Source organism: Micrasema longulum, unplaced genomic scaffold (assembly GCF_059751315.1).
Source record: "Micrasema longulum isolate JH-2025_06_02 unplaced genomic scaffold, ASM5975131v1 h1tg001232l, whole genome shotgun sequence".
In the NCBI taxonomy this organism is placed as follows: domain Eukaryota; kingdom Metazoa; phylum Arthropoda; class Insecta; order Trichoptera; family Brachycentridae; genus Micrasema; species Micrasema longulum.
Window position 1 is genome coordinate 24,929 of NW_028278419.1, and position 23,665 is coordinate 48,593.

The 23,665-nt window shown below is 31.2% G+C and overlaps 1 protein-coding gene across 1 annotated transcript; it reads right to left on the reverse strand.

Moving 5' to 3' along the window:
* Window positions 1–209: 209 nt before the first annotated feature.
* On the reverse strand, window positions 210–18,979 carry LOC148276358 (uncharacterized). Its single transcript, XM_088234371.1, has 6 exons — window positions 18,719–18,979; window positions 11,095–11,382; window positions 9,984–10,197; window positions 7,118–7,516; window positions 3,202–3,312; window positions 210–336 (listed from the first exon to the last, which is right to left on the reverse strand). The coding sequence occupies exons 2-6, from the start codon at window positions 11,378–11,380 to the stop codon at window positions 213–215; spliced, it is 1,134 nt and encodes a 377-aa protein (XP_088090497.1). The 5' UTR covers window positions 11,381–11,382; window positions 18,719–18,979; the 3' UTR covers window positions 210–212.
* Window positions 18,980–23,665: the final 4,686 nt, after the last annotated feature.

Below are 23,665 nucleotides of genomic sequence, written 5' to 3' on the forward strand. Positions count from 1 at the left end.
GGAGAGTTGAACTTATGAGCTTATTACGGCAAAACGATGCAACTACGAGTATATACCATCAGATGATACATACATCAAACAAAAAAATTGCATATTTTCTCAAGCCTACTTATTTTGTGCTGTGATTCACTGCAGTAATAGTATTTATTAGCCTGCGCTTGCTAAGAAAAACAAATATGTGCATTAGTCTTATAAATCAAATAAAATTCATGTTATTTTATTGATTTAATCGAGAAGGTACATTTAGGATATTTTTCTGTACAATTCTTCCTATTAACTTGGGCCTCATCATAAGCCTGGTGGCGATCATGGTCAAACTGTTTTCCTTGTTGTAACCTAAAACAAAATTGAATACATTTCAAAATGGCTTCATGAATGCAAGTGTTTAACAGATTGAGATTGAGACTGTAAAATCTACTATTCGAGTAGGTAAATTTTTGGGTTTGTGATTTTAAAATATAAATTTAGTAATCTAGAATCACTGACGTATTACAAATTGATATGTTGTTTCCTTGCCAACCGCATTTCGTAATTAGCAAATATTGCGTTGAATTCAACAATTCAAAACAAATATCGAGCATATCTACTATTTACTTTTTTTTTTAAATTTTTAATTTAACATAATTTAAAGTTACAACATGTTAACAAAAAGAAATACATAATAAAGCAAAAGTACAAAAACAAAAAACGAAACGGAATACCGCACCAAAAAAAAGCAACTTTTTGTGCTCGCTGTTGGATTACAATATTAATAATTTAAGTACAAAATACACATATATTTCAAAAAATTAATTAATGTAAATTATTTTTTTATAAATAAGTGAATATACATATGCATGCAAATAAGCATGCGTGCGCACGCATGTTTAATTGCACACTCATATACACGAACACGCACACTCACTCACACGCACCTTCACATTCACCCACATACATAATATAACATGGTGAAGAAAATTATAAAATTAGGTTTTCAAGTTACTTAACAAAAGAACTTCAAGTACTGAGAAAAATCATTGAAAAAAAGAAAAAAATCAAAAAAACATATTTCGTTAATTTTAGAAAACTTAAATATCATTTAAATGTTAAAAAGCAACATACAATTAAGGAGGTTGATAAACAAATATTTTTACCTTTTGTTTGAATTTTGTAGACATTTATAATTTTTATTTCGTCTGGCAAATTGTTATAGAAATTTATTCCCTGATATACATATTTTTTTTCAAAATATTTAGTTTTAAATTTTGGCATATTAATATAATATTGGCATCTCCGTGAATAACTTAATGTGTAGATTTTTTTTAAATTCTCTTTATAGATTTGTAAAATTGATTTTTTTAGATATATTTTATGAATTGATGGAACATTAAAATTTTTAAATAGTTCTTTTGTTTGGAATGTTGATGTTTTTTTTTAATCACTTTAATTATTAATCTTTGTACTATTTTTACTGAGTTTATAATACTTGTGTAAGAACCTCCTTAATTAATAATACCATACTGTCGTAAAGATTGTAGAATGGAATAATATACGGTTTTCAATTGTTTAATTTTAAGGATATTTAAAAATAGTATTTTAAAAATATATATACACTTTCTTATTCGCTTAACTAATGTACTTACATGTGTTTTCCATTTTACATTTGGGTCTATAACCAGTCCTAAATATTTCATTTCATTTTTCGGATTAACTTTTGAACATATGTGTTTACAATTTTTTATTTCATTGCATTTGGAATCGTGTATGATTATTTTTATTTGTGGATCAATGTTGAATTCGTTTATAGTGAACGGCATAAAATATGTTTTTTCGGTATTCAATGATAAAAGATTTTTATCAAACCAGTGTTTTAGATTGTTAATGTCTTCATTAGCAAGACAATTAACAGTTTTTTATTCTGCGCCCTCTATACATATTAATGCAACTGTTCCTATCCACGGTTTTTCAGGGCCAGACCGCGAAACTTTAGAGGAGCATTCGTCATGGTAAGCTTTAATAAAAATCCTAATAATATTTTTCCAAAAAGTCATTTAATAAAAAAATGTAATCTCAAAATGTAGTAAATCTTTAATTTCTTGGGCAAGCAGTCCCTCCACAAACCCCTACCCATCTCCTACCCAGCCGCTTCCCTTGTCCGCGTCTGGTGCGTATCGCTTCGTAGGTCAAATACGTTTTATCGCAGTTTATTTTTGCCGGGGAGGGGTACGGGTTTTCAGAAGGGATGCTTCTCCGAGAAATTAAAGGTTGACTCTATTTTGAGATCATAAAAAAAAAATATTTTTTTAATGACTTTTTGGAAAAAACTTTTTAAAGCTTACCATAAGAAATGTTCTTTTGACGTTTCTCGGTCTGGCCCTAAAAAACCATGTACAAAGGAACTGGCTGTTAGAGTATAATTAATTTATGTACTCTTTATTTATGTATTATTTACATACAATATTACATTTTTAATATTTTTAAATTATTTTTTTACAGGACTCACCAGGACAATTAATATGGCTCTCGGTAAAGATCCTATACATTAAAACATATGATAACACTACATTGTTGTATAATATTGTATAAGTTGAAATATGTTAACTAATATCTACTTATTCCATAAATTTTTACAGGTGAAATAAAATAATTATGTTCTGTTTTTTACTGTTGTAGTGCAATGAAAGCATTTTTTCTTTGCACACGATAATATATTTCTGAGTAGTATCACGTCTGACCATGATAAAGACTAATTAAATAATGAAGATACGGAATTTAAATGTCATTTTGTTCAAGCTTGTAACGTGTCTATTTAATTATACGACATTGATGAATATAAAGATATTGTCTAATTACAGAACTATTGTACACTAATTACTTTTGTGAAACTGCATCTGCGATACCCTGAAAAGTAATTCATTCGATATCACAAATCGGATTATTAATCTCGTATTATTTAATAAAATTATAAATAATTTAATACGCATGTATACCGAAACCTATCCTAAATCTTAATAATTAGCTAACAGGGCAGGTATCCAATATTGTAGCCATAAAATTTTCAAATAGTTTCAATTAATCACTACCCTGATAGATACCAATTCAGAAATAAACTACCCCGGGCGCCTTCTGTGAATAAATTAGTTTGAAAACTTGCCTCTCTAGAACTACCTCCATAACTGATTCTTGTTCGCTTTGTATATAAGTTAACTAATTAATGCTTACGTGAATATAACTCGCATAATTTCTTCTAAAAAGCTCCCTTGACTTCCTTGCTTGTCCTGTCCTATCTCGCATAAGGATTTCAGGACACACTCCCTTCCATGGTACCCCATTCTGAAATTATTACAAATATATCAGATTTTAACATAAGTTGTGTCCATTTTTTTCTAAATTTGAAAATGATCACCAAATGCTTAAAAAATTGTTAAAGTTTATACGTCATTCAAAGGAAAATTTTCTGTTCTGTAATTGTAGACGAAGAATTAAAACTTAGTAAACATGAACACAATACGAGAATATCAGAAAAATATCATATGCAACCTTTTAAAACGAGAAAAGGACAATCGAGACTAATAAACCATGGACTGAAATTATACACTAAACTACCAGACAAAACTCAACAAAAGACCTAGACAACCTCTATAAAATATGTCAAAAATATTATTATTAACAGTAGAATGTGAATTTTAAAAGCAAAAATATTTTGTTAAATGTATGTAACCCGTAAGGGTTTATCTATGAAAAATTTAAATAAAAAATAAAAAAGTTGTTCTATAAGACGTTGTGTTTGATTTTACGTTACATGCATATAATTAGGAATAGTCCAGAAACCACATACGCACATCAAACAGAAGGCGAATCAACTACTCATAAATGAGTAGGTTTACGTTTTGACCCATTAGTTTCTTTGTAGACGTCGCTCAGTATGCAATTCCTGATTTGAATTCAACTATGCCGTGTTGTGTCCTTTTAAAGTGTATAAATACTGCTAGGATCTTAAAGAAACAGGATGGAATCACATTAACAAATGAATGTGTATGTAGCAAATGCATTACATAAAAATTGAATTATTTTTCCATCTGTCAGATTGTGAAAGAAACAAAATGAACATTTCGTTAGTGTTGCCAGCGTAGTATTTTTTTTACTCTACTTAGCTCATCTAATAAAAAAAATATTGAAAATTTGATCTCGGATTAAACAACTCTGTGGTGGGCATTTGACCGACATTATCTTTAAAACATCAAATAAAAAAATATCATCATGATAAAAAAATATCCGTTTTATGTAAAATAAAATTTGTTTTATGATTTCAGTTTAAAGTTCATTAATTCAATTACTCTTATTAAATGACCCTTTACTTATTTACTCTGTTGGTCAATCAATATTTCCGCGTGCACAATAAAATTTTAGAAAAATCAAAAGATTGCTTTTTTTTTCGTTACATTTGTGTTATGTTAAGTATATTTTTTCCCCCGTGCATCATTTCTCGGCGACATCACGAATGCGCGCGGCAAAAGTGGGGCATAGTGGGGGAATTATTGGACACAGTCCGATGTATTCAAATATGGTTCTACACTCCTTCTTATTACTTTTCTTAATTCGATGTTTACATGTATTATTTTATTTTATAACAAGCCATCAAAATTGAATGTCACTACTTGACTACGTCTACTACGAATGTTACCATTTTTGCACATTCTTCGGTTCGCGTTTACTCGAAGGAATAAGACTGCTCGCGATGTTTGCGCAGTGTACGTTGAATATTATATGTAATGTAGACAATTTTACTGTAAAATTTTGAAGGAGAATACACTTTTAACTAATTTATAGTTTTTTTTTCACGTCCTCTTCATTTGGATATAAACGAACACAACTTATGTTAACACCTATTTATTTACTCTTTTTTTTACTATAGTAAAATACCGTCACTTAAGCGGCAACTTGACCTATCTCATTTTTTTGCCATTTTCAGGAAAGACAAAAAACTGAATAAAATAAACGTCATGTTGTAGACAAAATCTAGAGAAAATGTTGATATGTCATGTTAACATGAGTCGATTTGTAGCGCCTCTAGTGAGAGTTTGTCAAAACCGAATATGCAGGTCGATTCAGAAGGCTACAAAGCTTTTTACATACTTCAAACAAACAAACCATCACGCCGTTTCCCCGTAGAGGTAGGCAGAGAGGATAGAACGCCATAAAACTCTTTATCGGCATACAGACCTCGTTTCCTCTACATTCATACATCTTCTCATGCACGCACGCCGATTATTCCTACTTTTGACATGTCCACCTTCAAGTATTTGATGGACTTGATCATGCCATATCTTTCTCGGTCTTCCTCGTTTTCTGCATCCATCAAGATTTGCATCGTAGATCTTTTTAGCCGTTCTTTCGCTGTCCATTTGCTTTGCATATCCAAACCAACGCAGCACCCCTTTCTTGATCCTGTCGATAATGCATATCTCAGCCTTACATGTTTCACGGATCTCGACATTTGTGCACCTATCATACATCGTTTTACCACAACATTCATCTGAGGGATCGCATTTCGACAGCATTCAACCTACTTTCATCATCATTTTTCCAATTCCATACTTCGCTCCCATACATTAGAGTTGGCACTAGAACTCCGTTGTGAACTTCTAGTTTAGCCTCCTGCGATAAACATTTGTTTGCCAAAGTAGATTTCACTGCACCGTTCACCCTGTTCCTGGCACTCACCCTCCTTTCAATATCTTTCTCGGCCTTACCATACTTCCTAGGTACACAAGTTCTTCTACCTGATTCAGAATATCTCCGTTCACACTGATCTCACATTTAGTTATATTTTCATCCCTTTCAAAAACCATCACTTTCGATTTATCAACGTTCATAAGCAAATCGCTTTTCTTGCATACATCGTTGCAGGTCTTCTTTGCTGCTAGCAAGAAGCACGGAAATCTCAATCTGGTAAAAAAAATGAGAATGGTTATGTTGCCGCTTAAGCGACGATTTTATGAAATTATTATTAGAACTACTATAATAGAGAATTTTTTACATTTTAAAAGTAATAAAGGTCCATGAAATACTGCCAAATAAAAAAAATTGCTAATTATATTTTAGCAACATAAAAAAAATTGTAATTTGTAATTTTGAATACCCGCAAAAACGGGTCATTCCATTGGCCCCGCTCCTAATACGTCACGAATCATATTTATTTGTTCCTGGCCAATGAAATTTGTTTAAAACATTATCAAAAATCTTGACGTTACAACGTTTCATTTTTATTTGTTTGGCAAAATAACAACTGATTCTGTTATGAACAACAAGATACTTGTTTAAAAACATACTTCAATAAGCAAACGATGATTTCGTCGGTAATGATACCAATTTTCATTTCTATTGTACAAAAAATATATGAAAACTTATTAATATTCAAAGCATTAACTTTGTGGTCCAACATTTTAATATTATGTTAATAAAATTTGTATAAAACCACTCACCGACTTATCTGTCTACCGGTTTCGAGACGTAACCCGTCTCTTCGTCAGGACAACAACACTACACCAACATGCAAATACCACTACACACCTTCACCATAGTAGATTTGCAAAAATATAAAATCGCCATGCAGGTTAGACACATGCTTCACTACGAGGGTTAATGACTTATGAAGCTAATATTTCAAAAGGATTAACAATCGGAAAAGGAGGAAAAAGGGAGGGGGAGGGTAGGGTGACCATTACAATGAAATATCGAATAATGGACTATATTGGAAAGTTACTTGATTATTAATTAATGGGACATTATTTTTTAAAGCCTTCTTTATGTAAAGTGAGTGGTTTTATACAAATTTTATTTACATAATATTAAGATAAAAACTTATTTAATATATCTGTGATAAAAACCTATTAAGCACCCAAATTACGTGGTTAAATAAAACTCTTGTGCATATTTTTTCAGCGTTACGATAATTTGCCATCGTACTTTATTTTTCAAGGGATGGAATCTTATTATTTCTATAAACAGTGCCTATCTCTTCAGTTCGTAAATGAAATGCAAATCTTAGCCTTAGTGGAACGCTTAAGAGGTTTCCCCTGAATAATAAAACCGCATTTTTGTTTAAGGGTAGAACAAATATTGATAAATTACTTACCCCGCTATAAGCTTTTCTATTTTTTCATACAAGCCTCTTCTACTGAATCTGTGAAACTCGACATTTTCAGGATTCATACTTTCAACGTTCAAATGTTTTCTTTCTCTTTGCTCTTGGTGCATGGCGTCTCTGTCTACTGCTAATATTGTCGCTCTCTTTGTCTTTTTCGTTTCCTGTCTCGTTTTTCTTGTTTCCTTGTTTTTCTCTGTGCTTTCCTCCCCTTCTACGCTTCTCTTGGCAAACACTGGATTCACTATGAATTTTCTCTTGTGTGATTGCTGGGTCCGTTTTTCGTATAAATCATTCGGTTTTTTGTTCTTCTTTGACATCGGAGACGCGTTGTTTTTTTTATTCGAGTAGTAATCTTTTGCAAATGGTTGTATGGGCTTCCCAGTATACCTTAAAGAAAACATTAAAAATTTGAATACTTCAGAGAATGAAAAAACTATGTGGGGATCATATTTCATTTTTCTATGACACACATACGTGAAATGATTTGACCTGAAATATAGAGCAACGACAGAAAAAGCAAATCAACATTTTGAATTGAATACAATTCAACATATTGGGCAAAGTTAACAGTATTGCACGTACGACGTCTACATAAGAGCAACGTCCAGAAATTCATTAACTTCATTCTCGCTAAGGGGAGACATAAAGAACAAAGAAACGCGGCCTATAAAAGGGCCACAGAGCATGACCACAGCAAAAATTTTATTTTATTATTCAAGAAACATACAGTACAATTATATAGTTTTAGAGCATATAAAACTAGACCTAATTCTAATGGACCAGAGAAATTTTCATTTCAATTTCAATTTTTACATTACATGCTAAAGATATCAATTACCTATTTTTATTATTTCGAGTAAAGTAATATTATAAGGGAAAAAAACATAGCTGAAAGTAGTTTGAATATTTAATTAAAATCAAATCAACAAAAACATGCTCAAAGTAATTTCAGGAAACAGCAATATATTAGGAAAAAGTTATGTTAAATGTATCTTATTAGTATTTACGTATTTAAAAATAATATTTGAAATGAAAAAAAATACCATTAGTAATTAAAAACTAAACATTTTAATTAATAAGAACATCCTACACTTGTAAGCATTTTATATCCATTGGATTTTTACTAAGACTAACCTCAACAAATGTTAAAAATTCAAAAGTAATAAAAAAAAATATTTAAAACTTAGACATTTAAAATGTAAATTTATTAAAATGATTTTAATAATCTAGACATATATTTTGTCAAAAAATGATAGTAAATAATTGTAAATAAGCACTTACCGACTTTTCTGTGTTTATCAGTTTCAAGACGCACTTGTCTCTTCGTTAGGACATTAATTACACTAACATTTAAAACCAATTATTATACACCTTCACCATAGTACACAAATATATATATATAACCAACGTGCTGATCGGAGAGCCTCCCTTCTTGTTCTACTGTTCCGACGTGATAAAATATATTTTTCTTATAATCCGTGCACGTTGGTGTTAGCTTCTTATAGCACGTTGGTTATAATTTTTTTGCAACTACTACGATTAACGTGTAAAGTGAGTTTTGCGTGATTGTTTCATAAGTGTCTTGACGAAGAGCTCGGTACGTCTCGAAGCCGATATGCACGAAAAAGTTAGTATACACAAAGATTTCAATTTTAACATTATCTTTAAATTTTAATTTCAATTTTTAATTAAATTCTTAATTTTAACTTTTAATTTAAACTTTAAATTTTTATTTAAACTTTTAATATTAATTTCAACTTTTACCTTTGATTTTAATTTTTACATTTAATTTCAACTCTTAATTTTTACTTATTTATATGTACATCTACTACTTGCATCTAATTAATTATTGTTGGTTGTGTATTTTTACTAAGAAATATAAATGTTCATGGAAGCAGAGTGAAAGGGAGGAAAGTAGAGTTGGAGCTATACAATGTCTTCTCCATTTTATGTAATTTTTATTTAATATTTATTTTTTTCCTATTTTAGAATTTTATTATTTTTTTCCCTCTCCTCCTTCATTCATAATAAATTAGTGTGAAATCTGTGATTGGTCTTACTTTTTTTAATTGTTTTTTTTGTACCTTGTTTTTATATAAAGACTCTATGATTTCCTTAATAAATAATAAAATAAGAATAAAATTAAGATGAACTAAAGGCTATTTAACATCACTGCGCGGCACTGCGCGGCACTTTGCGCAGTGTAGCGTAGCTGAAGTGCTGCTTGTTTGATTCAAAACAATTGAAATAATATTTCGAGTTGCTGCGACACTTCTTGCAGTGCCGCGCAAAGACGCTCTAGTGCGGTTTGACCTTTATGCTTCATATCATACTTTTTTAAATTTTCTACAAACACAAAAAAGTACTAGGAATTATACAAATGTTTAGAAAATTGTCTGTTTTATATTGTAACAATATTCCTACATACCGTTGGATTTCTGACACAAGTTGGTAACTAACATTTCACTTATTGTGAAATATTGCAATTTTAAAGTTAAAAGCTTATCCTCAATCAACAACAATTCTTATGAAACCAATAGAAGAATATTATTTTTTTTAAATATTTTTATTTACTTTAAAAAGTTTAAAAACAAATATTATTTGATGCCAATTATGAATCAATCTAATTTTTAGATTGTGTAGTTAACTTGTGCCAAAAACTATTTCTTTGCGTGTAGTTCATGACTAAAAAATGACTAATACATTTCCCCCCCCCCTTTTTTTTACTCTACAGCAGAACAAAAAAGGCACTAAAAAAAATGAAAACCATAAAAAGAAGGGTTAAAGTTAGATAAACACATTTTGAGCACCTTTATGTTTTTATAAACACATTAAAATAATATCAACGACTTACTTATTTACAAGGATTTGATCTCCCCAGTTGGCTAATTTTTGAGACTTGGTATCTTTGTAGACAACTTTTCCTTGGTCCTTCCTATGCAAGGCTTCTGCATGGTGCTCAAAGGGGGAATACGGATCTTGGGGAAGCTCCCACGCGAGGGAGGCTGTAGCTCCCATGTAAAATATGTCGGATATGGGGATTATTGTAAAGTACGTCAAACAGAATACTGAAAAAAAACAAATTTTAGCACTATAGATCTTTTCAACGAAAGAAAATACTGTTTTAAAAAATATATCAAAATTGCGATAGAGACGTCATAAGAGCAAAATTTTTCGTTACTATTTTTTTTATTGTTTTACTTATTAGTTTTATTTTTTTATTATTAATTATACATAACATGATCGCGTATGTATGTCCATTTGTGTATGCGTATATGTTCATGTATGTATGTATGTATGTGTATATATATATATATATATATATATGCATGTTCATGTGTGTACGTGTATGTATGTATGTGTATGTATATGTGTGTTTATGTATGTATATATATGTATATGTATTTCTGGATATGTGTATGTATGTATATATATGCATGTTGTATGTATACATTTCTGTACAATTTTTTTTCTTCATTGTTTTATAATTTCTTCTTCGTCTCTTGGAGGGGGAGATTTAACAAAATAAAAACTTTCGCCTTCCTCACAGTGGCCAGGCTCTTTTAAACGCTATGCTTTGAGAGCGAGAACTATTCACGGAGACTCGTCACAATAGATCTTCACAGGTTGCAGTGACGTCATAAGCTTATATAGCACTGACCCCCGCCAGTGAGAAAAAAAGGTACATATTACGAAAAAATAATAACGTATCCTTAACTCCATGAAGCCACGATTCCTGTGTTGAGTTATGATATAGCGTAATGGAAAGTGGAAACTTGCAATATAAATCAAGAATACAAAAATAACAATAATAATACTATTGAATATTATTTTAACTCACTTCTTTTCAAATATCAATAAGTAAACGGTGATTAAGTTGCCATGAAAGTACCTTTATAGAAACGTAGAAATTTGAAATTAATTCTTAGGAATTAAAATTCTAGTTCTAAGAAATTAGCTCTTACCAACTTGCAAAGAACTGCCTTCTGGAAAAATAAGATAGCGTCTTTTCCTCGACAGAGCTGTTGTTTCTTCCTTATCATCAGCTTCAATATCTTCCTGCCTCCTAATCGCTTCATCCAGAGATTCAGTAGTGGTACGAATGTGAGATATATTTTTTTCTTCTTTTATTAAAATATTGTCTTCTTTAAATGATACAGGAAGATATTCAAAGTCACTGCTGGCAGAGGGTGTGATAAAAAGATGCAAAAGAAATATTTGCAGTATCATCAAAAGGCGAAGTAAATCCATGTCTAAAAAAATAAGTAAGTTGTAGTTTATATCAACAATAAAAAATAAATGTCTGTTGTCCCGGGCGTTCATAACTCTAACATACAAAGCCGTGGATAGTGGTCAAGACGCTTGACTCACAAACGGAAGGTTTTAGGTTCGATTCCCGCGAGAACACTTACAAAAATAAGCTATTTTTCTCAAGCCTGGGTGTTCTGTTCTGTAATTCATCACTATAATTGGGCCTCCTGGCCTGTTGCAGGACAATTTTTTTTATGTAAAAGCCCATCGTACACCTTCACAGTTTTAGGCATCGTCTAGTTAGGTAAAATGATTCAGCAATATGAATTTCACTCACATCTATAAATAAGGTTCGTTCTCAGAGTAATAATGCGTAACCTAGAGAGGAGCCCAAACGTAGAAAAACCATTCTACGACTATTGAGTATTAAGTTAGCTACAGTTTGCAGCAAAATAATGGGCCGTACTCAGGTCGAGAATTGCCAAACGGGTAGTAATTTGCATTGTCATTACTTTTAAATATGTACCTGTGTATTTATCATTGCAGGGTTATTCCAATCTATTTTTCTATAATTCGCCTAAATTTATTTTATAAAACTGAAAATATTTTTTTGTGTTTATTTTTTTATTTTATTCACAACATATTTATGTTTTTTTTATTTTATTTTATTTTATTTTATTTTATTTTATTTAGAAAACATACAGTCATACAAAATCAGTATTAAAAACAACAATTTTTTAACATAAAAAGACCAATTAAGTTTTCATAAATTAAAAAGATATAAACATTAAATGTGACAAAAAATAAAAAATAAATAAGAATTTTAAGTGAAAAAAAAGATAATTGTTGACATTTGCGTTTTCCATGGAGGTAATAAATTAAAATAAATAAAAATACCGAATGTACACTCCGAGCCATCCACGCACACACATGAACGCACATATAAAACATATACAAACATATACATTACATGCGGCACATATGCATAGCATAAACCACTCAAGATGTACATTCAGCAACTATCCCAAATAATCGACCCCATGAAGAAATTTTCTGTACAAATGCAACGTGCAGTTAAAAATGTCTACATCAATACTGAGTTCGTTATAATTTCTACAGGTGCGTCTAATGAATGAATTCGAGGTATAATTGTTTTTACAAGTTGGTACATAAAAAAGGGAATTTAATCTAGTATAGCGAAGAGGACAACGGAAACCAATATTTTGTAAAAGATACGGCGAATCAACTATGTTATTGAGAATTTTGAAAAGAAAAATTAAATCATATCTAAGGCGCCTTTTTTGTAGTGATTCTATATTAAAATTGATCAAAGATGCGCTGTAATCATTTTCAATGTTACCAAAACGATATTCCAGGCTCCTTATAAATTTCTTTTGAATGTTTTCAATTTGATTAATATATACATTATATTGAGGGGACCATACTAATGAAGCGAATTCGAGTTGACTTCGCACATAAGTATAGTAAAGAAGTTTTAATGTATTTGGTGATGAGAATGGCTTGGAGATTCGTAAGATAAACCCTAGAAGTCTGTACGCCTTATCTACTATTGTATTTATGTGATCTCTAAATAAAAGCTTATCATCCATCAGTACACCCAAATCTCTCGCTTTCATTGAACGATTGACAATTTTCCCAGATAGTTTGTAGTCAAATAGTATACTTTTTTTCTTTCGAGTAAATGACATGACAAGACATTTATCAGAATTCAATAATAACTGATTGTCCTTGCAATAGCAACAGATTCTATCTAAGTCAGCTTGAAGAACTTCGCAATCATTTATTGAAGACACAATTTGAAATACTTTATTGTCATCAGCGTATAGCAAAAAATTTGAGTTTTGAATGCATAAACTTATATCATTGATATAAATAATAAAAAATAAGGGTCCAAGATGCGAACCTTGAGGGACACCTGATGGGATTGGTTTAAATGATGAATTAAATCCCTTGAGTGAGACCGATTGACTGCGGTTACTAATGTAGGAACATATCCAACGATACAGATTCCCCCGTATACCGATGTTCCAAAGCTTGCGAAGTAAGACCAAATGACTTATTTTATCAAAAGCCTTTGAATAATCCGTATATAAAACGTCTACCTGAAAACCTGCATCCATTGCATTCAAAACAATATCGGTAAATTCACAAAGATTTGATTCAACTGACCGTTTCTTATAGAATCCATGTTGATTGGGATTAATATGTGGTTTTATAACATCGAAGAGCTGATCGGTTACTATATTTTCAAGGATTTTACTAAAAATGGGAAGAAGAGAAATGGGTCGATAATTTACTACAAGACTCTTATTTCCTTTTTTATGCACAGGTGTAATATTTGCCTTTTTCCATATTTCAGGAAACGTGCCTTCCTTTATTGATAATTGAAAAAGATAAGTAAGAGGACGCGCAAGCTGTTTAATACATTTAGAAATAAAAAAAGGGTGTATGCCATCAAAGCCAGCACCCTTGCTGACTTTAAGTTTTTTGAGATATTTTGTTACCAATGACTCATTTATTTCTATAGCATTAAGATCAATTACACTATTTTCTTCGGCAGGAACACTACAACTAGATGCATTAGTTTCCAAAAATTCAGAATGGAAATATTCCGCAAAAGCATTACAAATATTCTGACCGCCAATTACCAAATTATCTTTGTAGGACATTTGAAGAGGCACATCACACCCAGCTCGCTTGGACTTGACAAAAGACCAGAAAAGTTTAGGTTCTCGGTTAATGTTATATTCAGCAGTTGTGATAAAATGTAGGTAACATTCCTTATTCGTGCGTTTTTGTCTTTCCCTCAGCAAAGAAAAAGTATGATAATCAGACGCTTGAGAGTACTTTTTCCATTTTTTGTGAAATTTTTTTTTTTCTGAAATTAACTTTATTAGCGGTCGAGTGTACCATGGAGGATATCGGCAATTATTATTTGTGAGACGCTTGGGAACAAAATTGTTTATAACTCCATTTAGAACAACGTAAAATTGCTGGGTTGCGTCTTCCATGTTCAGATTAGACAAAGTATCGAACCAATTAATATCATCTAAATGGGCACAAACATCATCGTAGTTTGCCTTATGAAATAAACGAACAAATCTTTGATTATCGGGAAGAATTTTGAATTGTAAATTGAGCAAAATTACAAGAGTCTTATGATGGGCGTCTTCCAGTGTTAATGGGGATACACATTCGGTGACTACGCAGTCAAAGTTGGAGATAACTAGATCTAGAATACGGCCACGAGTATTGGCATGCGAATTGAACTGGTAGAAGTTATTAAATGACATAAAATTACATAGAGACTTGCTAAGTGGATCATCCTTAGGATCGAGGGTGCAGTGAGTAAAACTGGGATTCGAAACCCAGGCAGCATTAGATATATTGAAATCACCAATAATCAGGAAAATTTCATTAGGGGACGTTAAGAGTGTATCGGAAACTTTGTCAAAAAACTCGGATATCACTCGCAAATGTGAATTTCCATGAGGAAAGTAGGAACAGAACATATTTAAGGTTTTGTGATGTGTGATTGTGTTTACTTTAATCCAAATAACTTCCGCCGTTAGGTCCCAAGAATCTACTACAGAACTACAAAACATTTTTTTGACAGCTATAAGCACGCCTCCACCGAGAGTCTGTTGTGTTTTCTCATAATCACGGTCTCTTCGAAATACGTTATATCTACTATCAAAAATTTCGCTATCATTGATACTTGGAAGGAGCCATGTTTCAGATAAAAAAATCATATCATAATCATTAATCAAGACGTTATTTAAAAAATCATGAGTTTTGGAGCGAATGCCGCGTACGTTTTGGTAGTAAATAGATAGACTATTTATGGGATTAGCGCCTGAGAATATTAAAATATTTCAACCTATTAAACAATAAACTTAAAATACACCAGTAAAATTGATTTAAATTATATTGGACGCACCTGTAAAATGAGTCTCTATATATCAATGCAGTCACTAAAGGCAAGTAGTTCGCTAAATTATACACATTAAAAAAGTTGAAAATAGTACAAAGAAAAGGTAAAAACAAAAAATAAGGAAAACAAGAAATAACACTAGTCAGCTGCTTCAAAAGTCATATTATTTTTTCAAGATCAGCGTCTGATGAGATTTTGGATATGGGTGATCCTTCATTTTTCCTAAGGAATATGTTGCCATTTTTCACCCAAAGGAATGCGTACTCTTTATCTATTTTCAACTGCCTCGCTTTACGCAGTAAAAGCTTGTTTGCGGGTGTAAGATGCTCGTTAATGAAAATCCGGCTTGCTTCTCCAGATATTCCAACGTCCGCGGATAACAATTTTTTATGTCTGCGTGCTGCAGTTATAATCGTGTCCTTAAGTTCTCTTCTGATCAAATGTATTATGATATTAGGTTTATCGCGAGAACTGGATCCTGCCGTTGGCCAAGGTTGAACACGGTGAATAGACGTAATTTCTTCTTTTTTGATATTAACTCCAATTTTTTTTGCAATCTTAGAGAATGTGTGTATTAAATTCTCATTTCTGTCAAAAGGCACTCCACTTATTTCAACATTGGAAGCCCTGTCCCACTGCTCTCGTCGTTGCTGATGAAGTTCCAGAACATTGCATTTATCAATCAAGTTTTCAATTTTTGCTTCCATTAATTTTATTTTAGTATTATTCTTTTTAACGCTGTCTTTAGTCGCCTCGACCTCCCCAGATAAATAATTTATTGAGCTTTCCATATCTTTAATGGTTTTATTTAATGATTCAAAATTTTTATTACTTTTTTCTCCCTGCTCATTAAGCTTCAATAATATATCATTCTTTAGTGATTCAAATTTTTTATCAATGTATTCAATCATATAATGATTTATTTCACCTGATTGCTGCTTACTCCTTGTAGTCATTGTAGAATTATATTATGCACCCTCTTTTTATATGTATTCAATTTTTATAAATATTTTTTATAGTATGTTTTGTATAATTTATTTAGTTAGTATCTGACTTTTAAATATGCCTTTCAACAATAAATATAAATCTTGAGTAGGTTAAATCCGATTCATTCAATTAAATGTTTTTTTTTTAAAACTTAAATGTTTTGAAATTCAAGTGTTTTTATTTTGATAACTTAGTATTGTCACCATTCGTTAGATACAAGCACTTAGCACAGAAGTATTTGCAGAATATAAACACAAAACGACTTTAGATGTGAATTGTTTACACATAACACCGAAATAACGTTTGTGCGTATTTTACACTAAGCACTTTATAATCTCACAATGTTTATTTGTCAAAATATATTTATTGAGACATAAGAACCATTCCATTGAACCAAAGTCCTGTGTTGAGTTTGTTTGTTTGTCCGTCACATCACGTCAAATTAGGACACGTCATTTAAGATGCGATTTCAAGGTTAACGTTGCTGTTTTCGAGTAAAATTTTAATCGACCTCTACTCAATGAAGACTCAAACTTTATATGGATGCCTAGTGCGGCCCTGACATATTGCCGATAATCAACTGTCATTATCAACAGTAAACACACTTTAATCCACAAATTTATCCCCTAAATTGAGAAAAAATAGTATTTGAAGTGAATATGTTGATTTAAAGAAAGTTTTTAAGCAACATAATACACGTGTCGGGACCATAAATGCCAAAAATCAATGTAAATCATGGGAAAATATTCGGAATTAATTACCTGTGAAAACTGCTGCAAATAAACATACTGCAATTCACCATAGTCGATTTTTATTTATTATAATGTAAATATGCAAGTTATTTACAAACAAATCCAAGCGCAGCTACAAAAGCATCCGATCGAACCGTTATGTTTATGTTCTCAAATAAAACAAAATGGCCACGAATTAGTTGCAAACCAACATCGCTTGCGTTTTATGAAACATAGTTAAAGGGCTTCTCTCTAGGTTACGCATCATTACTCTGAGGGTTCGTTTCTTCACAAAAATCAACATATTGAATCGATCTACTACTAGATGGACGTTCAAACTTAGGCAGAAATCATCACTGTAAGCCAATGATAGGCTGTAAGCCCTGTAAATGTCTAGACTTCCACATTTTCTTCCTTAAGAATGTTATTTTTCTCTCTTGCAATGTATGCCTATGTTATTATATACATCGGCCTCGTGGTGTAATAGTCAGCGCGTTGACTTGCCGTGAAAGAGATCTCGGGTTCGATTCCCGACATGGTTGATATGAAATATTCATTTAAAAAATGGTTTTAACATTAGAATTTTTTACAGTCCCTGTACCGGTGCCTAAAGCGTAAAACTGATCACCTTACCTGCATGTTACAATAATGATCATGATGCGCTGCAATTGGAGCATAAATTCAGTGCTTTACACAACATTGGGTGCAGAAAGGGAATAATGATGATTATTATTAATTATTTTATTATACGAGTATTAGGTGTTAACATAAATTGCGTCTGTTTTTTTCGTCATTCAAATAATAATTTTCTGTTAAATGTTGTATTTTCTTTTAAGTAAATGAAATATTATTTTATTTGATTAATTCTCAATAAAAAAGTCTTCAAAATTAATTAAATTGATGAATAATGTATTATATTTAATTCAGTTGTTGCGCGGTATTATTGACAAGCCTGAAATTATGCGGAGCATTATCTTTTATGTTCCGGATAATTACCTTAGACAGCGTCAGCATAGACTGTTTCACATTCCAATATACAGGACCAACCTGCCAATAATTATGCCTGTTAGAAGGGCTATCTCTATGTTGAACAATATTACTTTGGACATTAACATTTTTCACGTCTCTGATGGAGTTTTTCGTTACAAGATTCTCTTACATTTATATACAAACATATTATTATCTGGATATTATGTATACTTATGGGTTATTTTTATATATATATCTAATTTTACCTTATTATTTTAATTATTTCAATATGTATGAATGAAGATATTCCATTTTGTAATGCACATGTTTTTTAATTGAAAATGAAAATTAATAGAAATTTTACAACAAATGAGTCAATAATTCAGAGCATCTTTATCGTACACTGCGCAAATATCGTGAGCAGCTTTGGCAAGTTTATTCCTTCGATTGAAAGACTTGTCAAAAATGCTGAGTTTCGTCTACTTAACGTTACATTTTGAAGGCCTGTAATCAAATAAAATAATATAACTGCAACGTAAAACATTCTTCAGAATGGCGTATAGCCTTTTAAATTTTTTTCAACCCATGGCGGTCATTTTTTAATTAAGAAAAAAACGGACACTTATGTTGATATTTCTTTTAAAACCCAGACAGTATACAAAATTAAACGAATAAGAGTTTTTAAATAATAATTACCTTGATTTTCACTGCGAATTGTTTTAAAATCTAAACCAAAATGTCTTGTTGTGTTTATTGATGTGCAGCACTTATCGAAATAGTTTTATTCTGTCATTGATATACTTTTTATCGGATTTTAATTTAAGCTTTGTTTCGTGGACCGTTTGATTACATTTGAATAATGGATGTAACCGCATAGTTACACATTGCAGAGTGCTTCACACGAGAAGCAAGGATCGTTACTAACTTATTAAAGTTGACGTCAGCCATCTTGTTTATGCTAGTTAGGCCGACACGAAATTATAACGGGAAGCTTCAAACTGGGTTAAAAAGGAACCTACTCGATCCAGTTTTAGATTGAGTAAGCATGAAAATATAATATTTACTTGGAAAATTGTTAATTTGACGCTGTACTATTTGTAAAACATAACGATGAATTAGTGAGAGACGAAACAACAAATATTACGGCAAAATAAACAGTTTCTAATTAAAATTAAAATAAAACAACCTTGATAAAATAAATATTGAACAACTTTGTTTTTAACCAACTATTTTTTTTTTCTTCTACTGACTGGTTTCTAAGCCACACAAGCCTGTTTATCACGGCATATCCAACCAATAAATCCTATCCCACTTCATTTTAACAGTAATTACTGAACATCGAATAAACATACATGGAAACATATGGAGCTAATAAGTCAAGTCCTTTTGTCATGTTGCTCCTGCAAGCAATGGGATTTTAAAGTGAGATAGATACGATCTTTAAAACTAGACAAGAGTGGACTAAAGGAAATATTGTTTATTCGAATATTCATATTTTTGTTATTTTTATGCATCGCTTTTTTTAATATCTAAGATTTCCAATTCGTCTTACTTTTATATTTTATTTTCAATATGAAGAATTTTGAATCTTCTGTTTTTGTTCAAATTATAAATATTTTCTGTCAGATGGTTTGCGAATTGAGAAAAAATATTATTATTTAGGGCATTTTAAGTATTATTTTACTCTATCTCTCTTATTTTTTATATAATGAAGTCAAATGTTGCAATATCAGACTTTAACTGCATAATATACTATACTTTTTAAATATACAATCAAAGCATCAATATATTAGTTATCAAAAATATTTTTTAAAAGGTTTTGAAAGCAGGTATACTAGTTAACTATTTTTTTAATATTTTTTATAATAATCAAACCTCTTATCAAGGTCTTTTTCATACCATGTTCGAAATAAATTTTCAAAACATTTCAAGTTGCAGTTTATTTTTGAAGTACGCACTCACACACACGCAACCTCACACACTCACACACCCTCTCATATTCACCCTCACACGCATAAATACAAACGTCGCACACATAGAATTATGTGAACTCTTTTCTTACATATATTGTGTATTGTGTATATTTAAAAAAATCCTCTCCTAGTCTTATAAGACTAGGAGAGGATTTTTTTTAATTGGCTCTACTACTGGTATTGTTAATAAATTTCTACTTATTTTTGCGTTATAAAATATAATGAGATCTTCTTTTTTTATATCCACTCCTAAGCGGAGCATGAAGACATCACCAGTCTGCCTCCAGGAGACCCTATCGCCCGCCAGCACTCTCGTCTCCTCCCACGTCAATCCAGCGCGCCTTAGTTTCGCCTAATAATGTTGAATGATCGTCATTGACGGCCTTCCAGGACGGCGCGAGCCTTCAAGTTGAAAGAAAAGGCGACTTGGGCTTAGGGTCTCCTGAGGCATGCGCAGCATGTGTTCCAGCCAGGTCCACCGCCGCATCCTCAAGACACTCGTTATAGGAGGCTGCTGCGTCTATCTAACCACGGAAGTTTGATGTTCTGACTCAAAATGCATTATGAAACTAAGTAGCAGAGGCGAACCGTGTATAGAAGCGATTATGCGCAGCTTACCATTATATTTGACCTACCATAATAATGTTTTATTGTTACTTTATTTACAGAAAAACCAATAAATAATTAATATTTATTTTAAATCATTTCCACTGTTTGTATTTTTATCCTAATATAAATATAAATTTTAATAAAATGCGCCCAGCGCCTGCGGTGAGCCAAGAAACAAGCTGATAATTCCAAATTATCTTCTCGTACAAATAAATATGCTTTATTTTGAATATCTTAACTTCAGTACGGGTTTTTTCTCCTAGATTAAACTCGCAGATTACACAAATTATTTGAAGATTCTTGATTTGGAAAACAGTATTTCAAACATTGCTTCTTAAGGACTATTTTTATTTGAGATGGTACTTTTGACATAAGACCATAATTACTTTCATGCGTCATATTGCAGGACATATAGCGCTCCACGCGGCCGTTTTTAGCATTATTAATTACTAGAACAATTCGGCCAGTTGACATTTCAATTTTATACCTAACATTTTTTAATGAATTATGTATTGAAGTAATGGATAATATACATATATATAAATAATAAAATATTATTTATCACAAAATTACATCGTTTGAGTTGATTTCACGGATAAAAGTTCCATTTATAGTATACATTACTTACATTATATTATGTACTTCCTATGTAGGTACAAATATAGAATATCTGTTGATAGCTTACCTGTTAATAAAATCAGCATTCGCCACTGCTAAGTAGACATTATAATAATAAATATGTTCATCTCCCTTCCCCTCCTTATCTTCTCTTCAAGCATCCTTGTCCTAATCCCGCCCAATTTACAATATCTTACTGTTTTAAAAAAAAAAAAAATCATTAATTATTGAAAAATATTTACGAGTACATGAAAATAACATTTTTATATATAAAAACTTATATGTATTTATTTAATATGTAATATATTTTCTATACTAACTTTGTATATTTTGTGGAAATCTGTTATTAGTTCTTAATTTTTTCCACTATATATGTTTGTTTACTGTAAATATGTATGTATAACTATTGATTTCCCAAATAAAATTAAATAAATAACGATTGCTAATAAATAATTATCACTTACATAAAGAAATTTGAAATACAAAACTCATAGCGGTGGCGGACATCTCTCTTTCTTTTGATCATCTGTGAAAATTTAGTGTGTAAACTATAAATCAGTTATTCAGAGATTCAGTGCTTTAACTGGGTCATACAGGAGTAACTGTTCTTACGTCGAACGACACTTTTACAGGTTTTAGTAGTCAATCTGCCATGAAAACAGAGTCAGTAAGATAAGAGCAGGTCGTGAAATATAAGTATAACATTAAGTGTTAAGTAAAATAATTTAATATTTCCTACCGGAAGGGGTTGTTAAAATCAAGATAGACACACTGTTTCCGGAATTGAATTTCGAGTATTATGTTTCAACAAAATGACCTAACATCAACTCTTTTGACATTAATAAAACGTTGATTGTTTACAAAAGCTATGTGAATTGATGGCAGCTTGATGATTTTGCGGAAGCATACTGTTGTTATTTACTATGACAAGATTTCGAATGACTTATTGCGTTTCAATTATTGTTTTAATTATTTGCATATTAGTTTACCAATCCAAATGTGAGGAACCAAAAAGACGACAGAAGCGGTATCTACGTTTCATAGAAAAATCGAAGTATTTTGTAAGTAATTTTTAAAATTATAATTAATTTTATAATAATTAATAACATGACCTAAACGTATTTTATACGTTAGGATCTATATTACAAATAAGAGCGCTTTCATGATTTCACTTTTAAACTTGTGTGTAATCAAATTGTTTTAGAGATTATCAGGGCAATGATATTCAGCAGGACCTCGATTGTCTGAACACCTTAAATGTGTACCCTGTTTGGATGAACAAAGTGTTCGGAAGATAGTGTGCAGATGTTTTGACAATAACAACAACTTTTTTGTAACTGAAAGCATGTTTTAATTATGCAAAATGTTAATTTATTAAATTATAATGCTACTAATCGCACTTTTCAAAATAATTCCAATTTAGTGCTTTAACGAGTGTTATTTAGCGACATAGAAAACGATCTAAATTTGTTGCAACAGAGAGGGAAAACATTTTTGGAAAGGGAAAATGGAAGTCTAGGCATTTACAAGGCTTATGACCTGTCATTGGATGGTTTAAGCAGTCACTTTACACACTGCGTAACATTTACCATTATACCTATGTTTAAACATACACGGTTTCTCAACTCTTCCATCTGTTGACTTTTCTGAGTTTTAAAATAAATCTTCAATTGAAATCGCCATATATGAAATGTTTCAATTAAAATCGCTGTAAATGAAATTGAACGTTTCAAAAGAGTAACTCGTTCATTAACTAAACAATGTTGTTCTTTTGTTCGTTTTCCAATTTTTACACTTCTTCTTTTACCAATTAGTTTAATCAACAATGTTTAAGTGGCCACTTAGACCTACCAATGAACGGTCATAAGCCCTGTAAATGCTTAGACTTCCATATTACCTTCCCAAAAATGCTTTCCCTCTCTGTTGCAACCAAATTAGATATAAATAACACCCTAGGGAGGAAATCCAGGCTGTCTACAAGCATTTGGACATTTAAACATTGTTGACATAGAAAACGATTGATCCCTGAGTTACCGTAAAAGCATTTATTAACTAATTCATTTTATGAATTTATTACATAAATAAGTATACATTAAATACCAGAGAATCATTATTAAACTAGTGAATTAGATAATGAATACGGAGCGTCCTCTAGTTAGGATAGTCTCCATCTAACATGGCTCAGCCTGTTCTAAGATGAAGATTTTGGAATGAGGATTTTTTTTTCTAATAAACTAAGCCAAAAAAAAAAACTTTCAAATTTTCATATATCGTACTATCAGCGCTACGATTTTTTAAAGTTTTGTATCTCTGAAATAACTCCGCTCGTTACGGAGAGGTTCTTTTCTGCTTTTTTTCATTAAGTTCTTCCCATTGGTTCATCCATAGCAAGCAGACCAGAAATCTTCCATAGCTCTCATATCATAGGTTGATTTATATGAAC